This window comes from Pipistrellus hanaki (genome assembly GCF_964339955.1).
Source record: "Pipistrellus hanaki genome assembly, chromosome: 10".
Taxonomy (NCBI): Eukaryota; Metazoa; Chordata; class Mammalia; order Chiroptera; family Vespertilionidae; genus Pipistrellus; species Pipistrellus hanaki.
Genome location: NC_140512.1, coordinates 68,332,307 through 68,348,411, shown reverse-complemented (window position 1 = coordinate 68,348,411; position 16,105 = coordinate 68,332,307). Strand labels below are relative to the sequence as shown.

The following is a 16,105-nucleotide window of genomic DNA, read 5'->3' as shown; positions in this document are numbered from 1 at the left end:
TGTAACACCTTAATCAATAAAAAAATTTTAAAAATAAATAAATAAAAACATAGATGAGTCTGCTCTTTTAAAAGCATATGTTTTTGAGAGACAGATTCATAGATAGAGAGTAGGTGTCAAGAGCATAGAAAGCTAGGGCAATTGAGTAAAAAAGAAAAATAAGAAAAAAATAATGAACAAGGGCAACAGTGACTAGGTGTGTTGAGGGAGGTGGAGAATGGGGGATATATGATGAAAAGAGATCTGATTTGGTGTGGTGAACATCTATTAGAGTGTACAGAATTGTGCACCTGAAACCTGTGCAATTTTGCTAACCAGCGTTACCTCAACCAATTTAATAAAAAGAAAAAATAAATTTAAGACAATAAAATTGAATGACTGTACTCATCCCAAAAATAAATAAATAAATAAATAAATAATCAATCAATCAATCAATCAATCAAAGCATATGTTGGTTCAAAATCTCCCAGGAATAATCTGAAAGCAACTCACATATGGAGGGCAGGGAGAGACCTAAGAAAGAGGCAGACCACTCCAGGTAATTAGGTAGCAGTTCAATAAGCCTGAGAACTTACTTACAAGGCTTGCATTGAGTGGCCCAAAGACAAATATTCTCAGCAGCTGCCTGCCAGATCTGAAAAGTTGATATAGAGCCCTTAGCTGGGCCTAGTCATGTACAACATCCAACTGGTCTCAGCAACACATGACTAGCTTCAGGCTGTGTCCTTGAGGCAACTCCTGGGAAGGGAAAAGGCAAGCTGAATGCACATTCCACAGACAGTTGGGGTGAGCCTCCAATTGCCTTGGTCCATACTTTGGGTCAACTGGAGGTCATATCGTCTCCATGACATTTTACAGCATAGCAGAACATAATGGGTTCAAAGGAACACAGTCTTGGTGGGGGAAAAGTTATATTTACACTTGAGACCAGTAAAGGAGACAGGGGAGTAATTTCCAAAGCTCTGCCTCTCCTAGGGAGGATTATATATTCAGTTTGGTAAATTACATGTTGATTTCTTCTTTACAACTGGATAAAGTTATCAGTCATGGGTCAGATCAAGTTCATCCCTGTTAGAGTTTCTCTGCAGAATACTGTGCTGCATTTTAGCATTTAGTAAGAATAGCCCAGATTTGAGAGCATTGCCCCATTTATCACCAACACTCCATTTGTGGTGACCAGCTCCTACAATTTAATATGCCCCCACCCCTTCTGCTGTGTGCCCTGAGAGGTCAGCAGGGGGCTTCACTAGCATGCATGTGGCTCATTTGATGGCTGCCCTCTCAGATGCCACAGCAACAATACAATCACATGTGAGAGAAAATGCAAGCTAGGACACCAGTTTCTAAAATCAGGGGCATCTTTTTCTACCCAGAAACTTATGACCCCATCTACGGACTTAGAAAGTGTCCTGGTCTAGGGGGCAGATCACTCAGGGCATTGACTGGTATTCCATGTGATTTAGCAAAGATGGTACATTGGCAGACTAATCAGGTATGAACACAAAACTTTCTGTTTGAGCAATGACAGAGTTATCAAGAGAGATATTCTGGTGTCAGAAACACTAGAGGAAATTTTTACAAGAAACAATAATAAAGATCAGGGCATTTCTGAAAGACAAAGGAGAGTGATTATCATTAAGATTTCTCAATTGGAATTCTAGCAGCAGAGATGTCCCAATCTAATTAGGTAATTGGGGGACAGTCAAGTGCATGGTTTCCTACAAGCCAGACTCAGGGATGCAAGTGACAAGGTAGACTGCTGGCCACAGTGAGGAAATTACCTGCTAACCGTAATGGGGCGAGGCCTGGAACCCACACCTTAGAGAAGATGTGATCTTCAACTTAGCATTGCAGCTGGTCTGAGATTAACTTGCAGGGAGAGAGACAAGAGAACAAATACCAGACCTCACTTTTCTACCCAGAAGAGATCTCCTGCTTGGACTTCCCATTGGCAGAAGTCAAGCGTCAGTCAGAGAGCCAGAGATACCACTAATGTTATTAGATAGGAGAAGGGTCAAAATGTATGGCCCCTTCTAACTAAATGCTACTCTGGTTACACATTAAATTTATGAGAACAGCTGGAAACAATATGAGCTTGACAAGAACTCAATAGGACAAATGTAGCCAGCAAAAAATGAAAATAAATAGGAGAGAGAGAGAGAGAGAGAGAGAGAGAGAGAGAGAGAGAGAGAGAGAGAGAGAGAGAGAGAGAGGAAGGAAGGAAGGAAGGAAGGAAGGAAGGAAGGAAGGAAGGAAGGAAGGAAGGAAGGAAGGAAGGAAATGAGAGAGAGAGAGAGAGAGAGAGAGAGAACACATCAAGAAGAGAATTTAGGAACTTACACACATCCATGTGTTACCAAAAAGGTACTGGCCCATAGTGTGTGAGTTCTTGATTTGGTGCAGGAAAGAAGATGCTCATTAAATCTGAAATAAAAGAAGGGTTTAGGATAGAAGAAGCAACAGCAGAGAGCCTAGGTAGGGCTGCTTTTGCTCTAGAAATATTATAGGAAAGAAGTGAGCCAAGGTGGGACTACTTCAGCTCAGTGGGAAGTCAGGGCAAAGGGGGCCTTGGAGACAGGATCAGGAGCTGAGGTTGGGTGCCACTGCCCACTGCTCCCCTGGGTGCAAGTCCCTCATGGGGTTCCAGAGTTTAGGGAGATATAAAAAGTTCACTCCTGGTATAGGGCATGGGCTTGTGCAAGATCGAGTTTTTGTCTTGAGGACATTTTATCCTTTCCAGGTGCATTTTTAATATGCTGATGAATCAAGATAAGTGTATAGGGGAGTTTTGGATTATTCTTTTGTCTGTTTCACTACTGTATTTTATCTTAATGGTGCCCGGCTTTGATGTGGTTTTGTATATTTTTCCCTGACTTCATCTGCCCTTGGGTTTAGCTGGCACAAATGGCATGAATTGGGTCTTTGTGCTTTACTTTCCAGACCAGTCTGATTAAAGCTATGTATTCTCTGGTTAGGGAGGAGATGTATAAACCATTTGCTCCAAGCCCCTGGTTGGGGAAAATGAGATTTTGTGATTAACAAACTAGCTATAAGCTTCCCATCTTCTCATCTCAGTTTTCTTATTCCATTCATCCAGGAATTTTCCTAGCTTCTTATTCTCTTGCCTCACATGGACCACAGAATCATCTTGCTGGAGAAACCAACTGCTTCATTAACAATGTACATGCAGACATGGACGGAAAAAATGTGCATGCTAACACTTGAAACATGAAGGATTTCTGATTTGAATTTTTCTAAATTGAGTCTGTGAACTCTTAATAAAATAAAATATTATTGCCTGATTATGCCAATTCTGTAACTTCTTCCATTTTTTAGCATTGTGGGTATTGGAGGTGAGTGAGCAGGGAAGATGCTGGTGGTTACTAACACAGAATAACAAACCATCCCCAAGTCTAGTAGTTTAAATCAACAAACTTTATTTTTCTCATGAATCTGTAATCTGGGCAGGATGCAGTGGGAGTGGCCTATATTTCTCTTTGCTGCTTAGTCTGAGGTGGCTCAGTTGGCAGCTGGAGAATCTGCTTCCATGTTGCCTCACTTGCCTGGCTGTCAAGTTGGTTCTGCTGGCAGATGAAAGACCAGCCAGGGATGTGGGCCAGTGACTTCAAGTCCTCTTCACATGGCCTCTCAATGGGCAACTGGGGCTTCCTCACCACATGGTTGCCAAGTGCCAAGCCCACAAACCCTAGGGAACAAAGAGGCATTTTTCCTATCTCACTTTTGAAGTCACAACCACACACTGGTTGTCAAAGCAGTCACAAAGGCCATTGAATTTCAACTTATGGGATAAACCTTATAATTCAACAGAAGGAAAAATAAACTAAGATAACAAGAAGAATGGGTGAGATAGAATACATTGCTGTAGTCATCTTTGTAAAATATGATTAACCACATTAACAAATAATACTAAATAAAGAAATAAAATTTACATTATTTTCAAAACATATTCCATACTTTTGAAAATGAATTCCAAATCCAATTAACAACATCTTTAATTATATTACTTCCAGCTTCTTCCCTAATTTTTTTAATTTTTTCATTATAGTCCTCCAATCTTTTTTTTTTTTCATCTCCTTCATGTCTTGCTCTGATATTTTCTCCTTAGCATATTTCTCTTCAATTACTTTATTTTCCTTCTGTAATTGATCAGCATAGATTTTCTTCAATGCCTCTTCCTGACATTGCAACTTTTCCCCTATATTCTTGTAGATGGCATCAGAAAAGTGAGCCCCTCCATTCTCCTGTATCACTTCCTCTATCAGCTTCACCAGCTCCTGCAGTTGAGCTTCCTTCTCAGCCTCATCTGTGCTTTTGTTATAGAAGGCACAGCAGCGGTTCCCACACTCCTTGATGATGCTTTGCAGGTTTACCTCTGATTCTTCTATAAACTCATGCAGTGTGAGATCACCCAATTCATCTTTGCGAGTGAACAAGACAATCATGTGCTTCATGGCTTTCTCCCCAAAGAGGTTCTTGATCAATGCAACTGTTTTTTGCTCCTCTTCTGTGTAGCGGCCCAGTTGTAGAACTAGGATGATAGCGTGGGGCCCAGGGTAGGAGTAGAGGACACACTCGCTGATATGCTCACAGGTAGTCTTCAGTGTCTTCTCGGTGTCAAAGAGCCCTGGGGTGTCTACTATAAGAAGTTCCCTACCCTTCCAGTGTCGCATAACTCTATGGCATTTCTTGGTAACAGAGCCAGCAGCAATTTTAGATTCAAGTGCTTTTCGGCCAAGGATGCTGTTTCCTGTTGCACTTTTTCCACTTCCGGTTTTCCCCACCAGAACAATCCTCAGAGTGTTGTCCTTAAGGCCAGCCATCTTCTTTCAAGAGGCTCTGGGGTACAGGTACCAACAGGACCTCAAGGAAGGGAAGGAGAAAGAAAAAGGATACTTAGGTAAGTGGGGACCATTCTCAAACCTATTTTCTTTGTTCTTTTCCTCCATGAAAATTTCTAAGCATCTATTACTCATCTGGAGGAAATAATAAAGCAGACTTTTCCCACAAAAGAGTACCATGTCCAGGTGTTTTCACAGGAGAATTCACTTAAACCTCTACAATAGTGATCATCTCAATATTAAATGAAATATTCCTCCTAATCATATAAAAGAAGAGGGAAATCTTTCAATTCTGTTATGAATCAAGTGTGATGTTGATTCTAAAGGCTAACAGAGATTTGACCAATAATAAAACTATAAACCTATTTCCTTTGGAAATATTCATAACAAAATTTATTGTTACAACACATTTTATTAATAGATCAAGTAGAAAATTACCTAGTGTACTCAAAACATTTGACTGAATTAAAATCTGACCCATGTTAAAAGCATATTATACATTTGAATTATAGATAATTATCTAACATGATCTTATATAAGTATAAATTTAAATTTTTTATCATAACTTTTTTCCCTAGCTGAGAAAGACTGGATTATAAAGTTAAAAATAATGAGTTACAAAGTTTTTGGATGAAGGAAAAGTAGATATTTCTCTAACATTATTTTAGTGGCGGCCTGGCACACAAAATTTGTGCACTGAGTGAGGAGTCTCTCAGCCCAGCCTGAACCCTTTCGCAATCAGGGGGCCCTTGGGGGATGTTCGCCCACCTGCTCACTGCTCCTTATCATTTGATGTGTTGCTCCTTAGCACTACTACGGAGGCAAGAGAGGCTCCTGCCACCTCTGCTATGCTCACCAGCCAAGAGTCCAGCTTCTGGCTGAGGGGCACTCCCCTTGTGGGAGCACAGTGACCACCAATTGTCATCTCCTACATTGAGCGTCTGCCTCCTGGTGGTCAGTGCATGTCATATCAACCAGTCATTCCACTGATGGTACCATTGTTTAGTTGATTTACATATTAGGCCTTGATTATATAGGACTAGAGGCCCGGTGCATGAAATTTGTGTAAGGGGGGGAGGGCGATATCCCTCAGGCCAGCCTGCACCGTCTCCAATCTGGGACCTTTTGATGGATGGCCGACTACCCTCTCACAATCCAGGACTGCTGGCTCCCAACTGCTCACTTTCTTGCCTTCCTGATTGCCCCTAACTGCTTCTGCCTATCAGCCTGATCACCCCCTAACCACTCTTCTGCCAGAGTTATTGATGCCTAAGTGCTCCTCTGCCAGCCTCTTTGCCTCTAACTGCCCTCTCCTGCAGACTTGTTCCCCCCAACTGCTCTCCCCTGCAGGCCTGGGTCACTCCCAACTGCCCTTCCCTGCAGGCCCAGTCACCCCCTACTGCCCTCCTCTGCAAGCCTGATCAACCCTAACTTCCCTCCGCCACAGGCTATATCACCCCAAACTTCCCTCCCTCTCAGGCCTGGTCCCTCCCAACTGCCCTCCCCCTGCTGGCCTGATTGCCCACAACTGCCCTCCCTTGCAGGTCTGGTCCCTCCCAATTGCCCTACTCTGCTGTCCATCTTTTGGTGGCCATCTTGTGTCCACATGGTGGCAACCATTTTTGACCACATGGGGGAAGCTATCTTCTGTGTTGGAGTGATGGTCAATCTACATATTACTATTTTATTAGATAGGATAGATGCCTGGTGCACAGGTGGGGACCTGCTGGTTTGCCTGAAGGGTGTCCTGGATCTGGATGGGGTTTCTTGGGGTGTGGGGTGGCGTGGGCCAGGGGCCTGTGGTGGTTTTCAGGCCAGCCATGCCCCCTGGCAAACCAAGCGGAGGTCCTGGTATCTGGGGTTTATTTATCTTCTATAATTGAAACTTTGAAGCGTGGAGCAGAGCCAAGCCTTCGGCTCACTCTATGGTGGCAGCCATTTCTGTTGGGACTTAGGTATCTTATATAATTGAACTTTGTAGCCTTAAGTGGAGGCCTGGGCCAGCCAAGGTGTGCAGGAAGCTTGGCTTCCTCCATTATTGGTGGCAACCCAACCCTCCTGCTCTTTCGAGCTCCAAGGCCACCATTTCTGTTTGGAGTTGTGTATCTTCTGTCATTGAAACTTTGTAGACATGAGTGGAGTCCTAGGCAGGCAAGAGCAGGTGGAGAGCTTGGCTTCCTCCATTGGCAGGGAAACACAAATCTCCCTCCTGCTCTCTGTGACCATAGCCATCTTTGTTGGGTTCATTTGCATATTTGCTTCTCATTGGCTGGCGGGCATGGCTTGTGGGTGTGGCAGAGTGGTGGTTAATTTCCATATTACTCTTTTCTTAGATAGTATAACTGTAATGTTAAAATTTTTGTCATCACCATTGTTTATACCAGGTAAAAAATAGTGGATTATAAAGTTAAATGGTAGATTATAAAGTTCATTTGGATGAAGAAAAAAAGAAAGTTATTCAGCACAATGTAGAAAAAGAACAAGGAGGGCTAACTCTGCCAGGGGTCAAGAATTGTAATTTCTATGATTACAGAAGTGTGATATTGTTTTACCAGTAGAGAGACCTGTGAACCACAAACAGAAAATTCAGAAACAGACCAAATTAATCATTTCTTATTCATTTATAGTCAATTCAATTACACTGTGTTACAGTTAGATTCCATAAGACAGCATACCATATCAAGGGAGCTAACGATGTTGTAATAAAGCAACTTTGGGATAACTGTATAACCATACAGAAAAATAAATAAAATTGCATCCATTGCCTCATGCCAGTCAAATTGCAAGCAGATTAGAAGTTTAAATGTAAAAAAAGAGAAAAAAGCATATAATAAAAGAAAAAAAACATGGGTAACTTACTGTATTTGTAACCTAGAAGTAAGAAAAATATTTCTGAGACTTGAAATAGAGTAAAGAAAAGGATGAATAAATGTGATAACATAAAAAAATCATGGATAATGTGGGATAAAAAACACTTTTGAAAAATTAAAGCAAAAATGTCAAATTAGGGGCAGTAATATTTTTCAGCTTACAACCAAGGAGATAAATGTTCCTGTTATACACAGAAAATCAAAGGTACAGAAACAAAATACCAGTAACTTGATAGGAAATGGAGGAAAAGATGGGAATAAACATTCAGAGAAAAATGAATTTAAATGCACTTTGAATAAATCAAAAGTCATTAACATAAATTCAGAGAAAAAGAAATCAAAACAAAAAAATAAAATGAATAAAATATTAATTAAATTACACCTTTATTTCTGAAGTGAGATAATATTTAACACCTCCATGTTTGGCAAAAATTCAACATTTGCTAGCATAATTTGTTGGCAAAGGTATGATGGAAACTGGTCCTTTCCTGCATGGCTGGTGAGAATGGAAAAACAGTCCAAACCCTACAGAAGGGAAGTCAGCACTATGCTGCCGATGTACATATGCATTTTCTCATTCATTGTCAATTTTCCATTTTAATATTTTTTTTCTTAACTACACTGAGAAAAATACAGAAAAATGACACATCAGGCTATTTATTGCATCATTATTTGTATTAGCAAAAGACCAAAAACCTATCAAATGCCTATCAGTGGGGACTGGTTGTATTACCTAAGATATAGTCACACAATGTAGAACTATCCAACTGTGAAATGTGTCTCTCTGTACAATCATATAGAGATCTCCAGGATACATCATTAAATGGGGGGAAGGGGGAGGAACCATGAAGAAAATAATGAGAAAATAATGTAGAGTTTACCTACCATTTCTCTAATAAGAAAGAATGTGCACTACATATATAAAATATAATACATATCTTTTTCATATATATGAAAAGGCAATAGCTGGATACTCCAAAAACTAAACCAAAAAATTTACTTACATGGGAATGGGAGAAGCAGGGTGGAGGGAACAAGGACAGAAACTGGAAAATGGTTACAGTAAGATTTCATAGATTTGATCTTGTACATAATTACACAATATATATATTTTTTAAAATTCTAAAATCGAAATGAAATGTCAAACTCTAATTGTATATTGTGGGTGGATGAGTTGGTCTAATACACTTAAAAAAGCAATAATGTTATTGTTCATCTTTAGTGTTATTAACTTAAGTTAAAAAAAAAAAATTGTTTTCAAAAATCCTATTTGTGTGTGTGTGTGTGTGTGTGTGTGTATGTGTGCAGTTTTGAAAATCTTTGAAAAGTAATAGAGATAATAATGAGCCCAGTGCAATGACCACCCTTAGTGCCTAGAATGTGGTTTTCAAATGCTATTTCCCACCAAAATTAGAGTTTTATTAATAATTCCTGATTCTAGGAATAGGCAGAAAATGCTTCAGTTGAGCCTTCACGCTCTTGTCAACAAGAAAGCAAAGACGCTCTCAAATGGAAAGGACTTAAGATCCAACCTCAAGAGAATGTACCTGGACATTGATGGGGCAATGTGAGCATTGATAATAACTCAAATGAGTCAAAATATATCAGGTATCTGAAAATACATGTGTTCATAACACGGCCTTCTATTTAAAACAGGCAATCACTCCCTTGGAAGTGTGCTAAGAAAGCATCTTCTTGTTATGAAAATTGACAGACGAAAAAAAAGAAAAACAAAAGAAAGAATTGAGCATTTATCTTATCCTTCAGATACTACTGTACTTTGTGGAAATGAGAGAATGGTTGGAGGGAACTTTTTTTTTATATAAGATTTTTCCATCTATTAAGGTAAGAATGATAGAATTTTATATCATCACTATTAGTTTTGATTGAGGAATAAATCAATACTCCTCCCCTGGGAACTGGCTTTTCAAGCTATTTCACTATGGACATTCCCTTTGCTGAGACCACATTTTACCTGTGGTGACCACATTTCATTCTTTCCCCCTCACTGGGGGCTGAAACCATCCATGCTCAGCCACCTGGTGTGGGGATGATTGAATAAATTCATAATCCCTCACCACTCTGGCCTCATGCGCTCCTCCTTTGGTGACCTAACGATCACTTCTGATCCTCAATGAAATATAGGCCATCGTTAATGTCAATTAATGTCAAAGAAAGTGATATTATGTGCCTTCTGAGGAAAGTTTACAGCTGAATCTATGATGTACAATATTTCTACCAAATAGTCAAACCTGAGTCAGATCAAGCCTCTCCTTAAATAATTTCTCCTGGAACTAGAAGAGTGGGTGAAATGACACCGTGAGAATGTTAATCAACAAAATGTAAACTGCCTGGTTCTTTTGGGAAAAAGACTTCCTCCTTCTTACACAAAGAAATTTCTTCTTACAGAAAGAAACAGGGAAGATGAGAAAGCTATATATATTAAATTAAATATAATAGAATCCAAACAATTGCAATTTATGAATCTTAATAGGTTCCAACTTCAAACAGTCTTTTAAGTTATGAGACAATCAGGGAAATCTGAAGACAACTGTTAACTTTGTAAAAAAATTCTATTTGTTTTTTGAAGTCTGATTATGATCATATTTTTAAATGACTTCAAATATTTACTGATAAAATGAAACAATGATATTTGCTTCAAAATAATGTGGTGTGGCTGGGGAGTGGTAAGTATATAGAATCTATACACTATGTTATAGATGAAACAACATTGGCATCACTTAATAATTCTGGAAGCTTGGTCTAGGTACATGAAATTTCCTTTTAATGTCCATTTATCTTTGAGTAAATCAACATTTTTCAACAAAAAAAATTTATATGTATGCAATATAACCACTACTGACATTCTAAAACAAGCACTGATAATCTTTTATACATTATTTCACCTATTCCCCTATAATAGCTTGCAAAAAGCTAATTTTATTATTTTAACTTTTTAAATAAAGACATGATGTGACTTGAAAATGCTGAAACATTTGCCCAAGGTCACAGTGCTAACAGGTATTGAGCAGAACAGGCATCAAATTCAAAGTGTATCTGACCACCTACCCTCCTAACCACTGCACACAATGGCCTCCTTCAGTGTCTTCTCTGGATTCTAAAATTACATCGAATCAGAGCTAGATCAAGAGAGGGTAGGGAGGAGAGTCCACATTCTTTCCAGAACAGAACACTTTAGGAAACCTGTAACTACACCATTAAGTGGAGGGTTTCATGTACATTGTTCTTGCAGAATAGCCAACCCTTTATCAATGACACCCACTCCTCATCTCACATGTCACACTACTCAGATTAGAGTTTCTCTCTGCTGAATGATGAAAAGGATTCAGCAACTGCAGTCCAGATTTCCTCTGCCCTTAGTGGCATGGGCAACCATCAAACTCTCCAGGATCCTGCTTCTTTTTCGGTAAAAAGAGGGAGTTAGACAGGTCAATCTCTATATTGCCTTCAAGCTCTAAAGACCTGCCTTGGGGACACTCATTTCCTATCCAGGGAAAAGGAAGGCTTGCCAGGCAGCCCTCAGTGTTTTTCACAGCAGCAAATGCATTGAAGGTGCACCAGTCAGCACAAATGTGTCCTGTTCAATATGAGACCTGTAACATCTATAATACTAAAAGGGTTATATACTAATTAGACCAGAGGTCCTTCCTGACCAAGCCGGGGCCAAGGGAAGTGAGCCCAGGTCCCAGATACCTTCAGGCAGCCAGAGGATGGAAGCCAAGGACCCATGTGCTGGAGGGAAGCTGGTGCTAGCAGCCCGGGGAAGGAAGGCCTACTCTTGTAGGAATTGTCATGCACAGGACTTCTAATTGTACTAATAAAGCTCCTGACCTCCTCCGTACCTTCCTTTACTACCCTCAGACAGCACCCCCCTGCTGTACTTCTGGCACAGAACCCGATCCTTCCTGCGCCAGAATTCACACTATATACACTCCATGAACCTACTGCACAAACAACTCTAGTGCTGAGAAGCAGTGAGTCCACTTCTCAGCCAGACTCACCTTTCAACCAGTTGATGAGTTCTCCAATTTTCTCCAAAGACACTCTGCCAGGTGGTGCTTTTGTTTTAACTGTGAAGAAAAATTGTTCACACCCTCTGAAACCACAGAGGCAGAAAGCATAGATTGGGTGGAGCCAGTGAAGGAACTGTTTACTTTTAAAGAGACAGTAATATTTCTCCTAATTTAGTGGGTGCTTCCATCTTTCCAAGTTGAAACCTTTTCCTTCATGTGCTTGCTCTTGTACCAAAATTGCCAAAGCTATATTTGGTGCTTTGGGTTATAGTGGTGTATCCAAAGACCCTTATTAAATGACATAAATATTTCCCAAAAAGTCAGGCACAGTGTCTGCCACCTTCCCTGGTGCAGTGGGAGACTGTGGGGTCATTTTGGAGGAAGAAAGTTGAGCGTGGGACTTGGTGTATCCTCGGGTCTCATTAGTGATGGCACAATATGGGTTTTGAGTCTGTTCTTTCAGGAAGGTCTCAAGTTACTCATTTAGAAATTATCAAAACTCAGGTGCAAAGCCAAAGGGGCATAAACCATTGGGAGCCAAGTGGAAAAAGAGGAAGGAGAGGCCTGGGAAATGTCTTTCAATGATCACAATCTCTCCGTTATTTTTTTTTTTCTTAATATGGTTCTTGTATGATTAAAAGCATACATTGCATGACATATAAAGATGTACCCAAGGAGTAAATGCAACCTTCCCTCCCACCCTTCCTAACTTCTCCTTCTCCAGGCCCAGACAGAGGTAGTTTATCCTAGATTTACCAGTGGATGGATCACAAAGAATCTAAAAATTGTTTTCAGGTGAGAGGCAGGCTGTTGAATCTCACATGGTTGACAACATGTTCTAGTTGTCCGTTGCATCACCACAAATAGATTAACTTTTGATTACATGTTTTCCTTCACTAGATTGAGAAAGTGGTTAGTCAATGCTTAAACTTGAGGGTAGGTACTAAAAGGGCCAAATGTGACAGAAGTGACAATAAGGCTATTACCCATGGAGGGAAGCAGATATATTTGGAAATGACGGTGTAAGTGCCCATATTATTGGACCAATTATTGGTATTGATGACTTCGATAATCTTGAATGAAACCAACTAATAGTTTTTCTATTTACCATAAAGTCACAGATCAGGGCCAGCTATGTAATTCACAAGGTATGGCACAAAAGGAAAATACCAAGCCCATTGTTTTAAATCATGATTAAAAAGTATACACTCTAAGCACAGGTTCTTGAGCAACCCTACAAGTCACACATAGAGGAAGCTCACCTTCACAGGCTGCATATATATGAGTTCAGAGAAGAGCCAGAACTGAATCTCCTGCTCAAAATATCTCCTTCACTGCCCAATTTCACTTCATTCTCCATATTCCCTGAATGAAACTTGTCCTCGCAGAAGCTGCCTTTTATGATTTCTTGGACAACTAATTGCTTCTCCAGGCACACTCATAGGTCCCCAAAAGGAAAGAGGGACATGGTTGAAATAGAATCCATAGATGCTATAGGGAATAGGATACAGTCTTGAATGGTGATACCCTGAGGTCCTTGGCCATGGAGGAACATCTGGAACACAGCTCCCACACCTGTACCCTCTCTTAGAAGTGACCTCCCTCTAGGGGACTTTTGATAGAAGGAATTCTGCCTCATGTCTCTCCTGTGCTGTTCAGTTGGCCATGCTTCTCATCCTTAGGAGTTTCTTTTCACATCCAGCTCTGCCGTGAGCCACTTGTCTATCTGCTGCTGGTCCCCACCTGCAACTTCTTGAAGGTGCTCTCCCCACATCCCAGGATGCTGATTCTTCCATGTAGAAGGAAATAGATGAATGTAGAGAAAGAGATGGCTTCCTATTTTACATTTTCCTATTATTCCTTTCCCCCTTTATGTTTTACATCATGAACTTACATGTCAATGTGTAAATATATGGATTATTTTAAGATTGGGTGTATAAAATACATTTCTTAATCTTCTATCAAACTTCTATCAGAGTCTGCCTTGTGGAGTTCAAGGTTCAAATTATTACATCTTTGCAAAAATAATAACAGAAGGTAAAAGGAATGGTTTCTTGAGCGGTCCTGACACTTCCATAATAAACAATTTGGTATATCAGTTGTCTATTGCTGCCATAACAAATTACAAAAAAAAAATAGTTTTCTGAGACAATGCAAATTAATTTTCTTAGTTTTCTAGAGGTCAGGAGCCTGAAATTAGTCTTATTCAGATAAAATGAATGTATCCTTGTGGCTGAGAGTATTTCCAGGGTAGAATCTATTGCTTGCTTCTTCCAGCATCCCTTGTTTTATGATCACATCACTCCAATCTCTGCTGCCATCATCACATTGCCTTCTCCCTCCTTTGATCTTGCCTCACTCTTTTGAGGGGCTTTGTGATTACATGTAGGACCCACTCATATAACTCATGACAATCTCCCATCTCAAAATCAATAACTTCATCACTTCTGCAAAAAGGTAACATTTATATGTTCTGGATTAGGATATGGTTATCCTGGATTTAGGGAGGGTGTAATTTTCAGCCTACCACAGGTGGATAAGTTAACCACTCTGTAACTCCCTTTAGTGACCTTTAAAAAGGAGTATTGACTTCATCAGATCAATGTGTAAACCAGGAAGTGGGATTCTGCTATAAAAGAAATGCTTAATAAGGACACATATATAACACCTTATTCAAAAAAGTAATTTAAAAGTGCTTAAAATATGATTGTGGTTGGGGAATTGGGAAATGCACAGATACTGAGAACATTCTAGGGCACTTGATAGGAAATATCTACATATCCTTGCAGATTCTGTTGCTGGGAATTTGAATATTAAAGGTGAGATCTCAGTTCAAATTGAGGACTGTGGTGTTGGACAATGGAAGAAAGGTGACACTTTTTACGAAGTGGGAGAGAAGTCACTGAGTTATGTTCTCCTTCTGGGTGCAAAGAGGAGCTTGAAAGCAATACACTTGAGTTTTCAAAGACAGTTCGAAGGGTACAGCCTGGGTTCTCCTTATAAAATGCAACAGCCAAGAAATGAGAACAATGCATCTATAAGCAAGGACCTCCAAGGGTTGCCAGCAGCCACAAGGAGTTGGGAACCAGCAAGGATCCTTTCCACCACCTTCAGAGAGACCATGGTTCTGCCAATCTTTTGATGTTACATCCCTAGAACTCTGGGACTATAAGTTTCTGTGGCTTTAAGCTACACAGTTAGGGGTACTGTGTTACTTCAGCTTTAGGAATCTCACACAACACTTTTCTTCTTCCATCTTCATATTTCATAAGCTCAGCATTCCAGAGGTTTCCCCTTCTGCATGAGCTTGTGTTTACTACAGTAGTCCTTCCCACCACCACCCACACATCTGGCCCAGGTGGGCCACAGAAGCTGCTAATGAGGGAAGTGCTGGCTTTCTCAGAAAGGCCTTTAAACTCTGCCTGACCCTGTCTCTCAGCAAAGCCTCACTGTCCAGGGCTCCCAAGCCCTATAACTACCCCACCCCATTCTCCTTACTTTTACAGTGTCTGAACTCAGCCCTTTATTGAAGAATTTAATAAATATATGCAGCAGAAAAACAAACCCCAAATTCTTTCTTTTTGAGAAAAAGTGCTAATGTAGGGCTCCTGGACTCTTAAGGGAGTGGGCAGACTACCAAGCTGGTGTGAGCACAGCAGGTTCTGAGACCACCTCTGCCTGAGAGCATGCTCCAGGCCCATTGGCAAGACTGACCTCACAGTCCCAGCAGAACAACAAAGTCACACAAAAGAATAAGTAGTTACACAAAAAGTCAGAGACAAAGACAACTGTATGGTGGTTACAAGCAGAGAGGAAGATGGAGATTTTTAAGGGGTAAATGGAGTCAAATCTATGGAAATGAAAGAGACCAGAATTTTGGTGGTGGGTACACCATGTAATATACAAATAATGTACCATAGGATTTCACAGTAGACATATGCATATTATTAATAACCAATGTCACCCCAATAAATTTTAATTTGAAAAATTATAAATGGTTTCATCTAAAAAACATAGTAGGACCTCAGTCTTTGCAAAGTAAAACAAAAAATGTCCATGCATTAAATACTCAGGAGCCACCTTGCTCGGCTGGCAGCACACAATGCTAATGTATCTGACACTGTGTCCCCTTCTGTTACATCAGTGACACTCGTTTTGATCCATGAGCTACAGAGCAGATTGTCACATTAGCACATCAGCACTATTGTCTGCCATTAACACATGAAATGCAGTCAGGAAAGCTGTAATGTTCTGGTTCTGCCACTAGCAGCATCTATGGTTTGGACAAAATGAAACCTCTCAGAGGTCTGAAATCTCTACAGAGAAGAAAACAGATTAAGTG

General features: G+C 40.2%; 1 protein-coding gene across 2 annotated transcripts in view; it reads right to left on the bottom strand.

The window, feature by feature from the left end:
- Positions 1-3,414: 3,414 nt before the first annotated feature.
- LOC311628739 (GTPase IMAP family member 7-like) overlaps positions 3,415-16,105 on the bottom strand; it is a 322,213-nt gene continuing 309,522 nt past the window's right edge. The window contains exons 1-2 of one of the 2 annotated variants that reach the window (XM_084896252.1): positions 11,752-11,849; positions 3,415-4,881 (exon numbers count right to left, since the gene is read on the bottom strand). In XM_084896252.1, coding sequence (XP_084752378.1) covers positions 4,017-4,841 — 825 coding nt within the window. In that variant the 5' untranslated portion in view covers positions 4,842-4,881; positions 11,752-11,849 and the 3' untranslated portion in view covers positions 3,415-4,016. Of the gene's footprint in view, positions 4,882-11,751; positions 11,850-16,105 lie in introns of those variants that run through there. The other variant, XM_084896253.1, reaches the window with a different exon arrangement.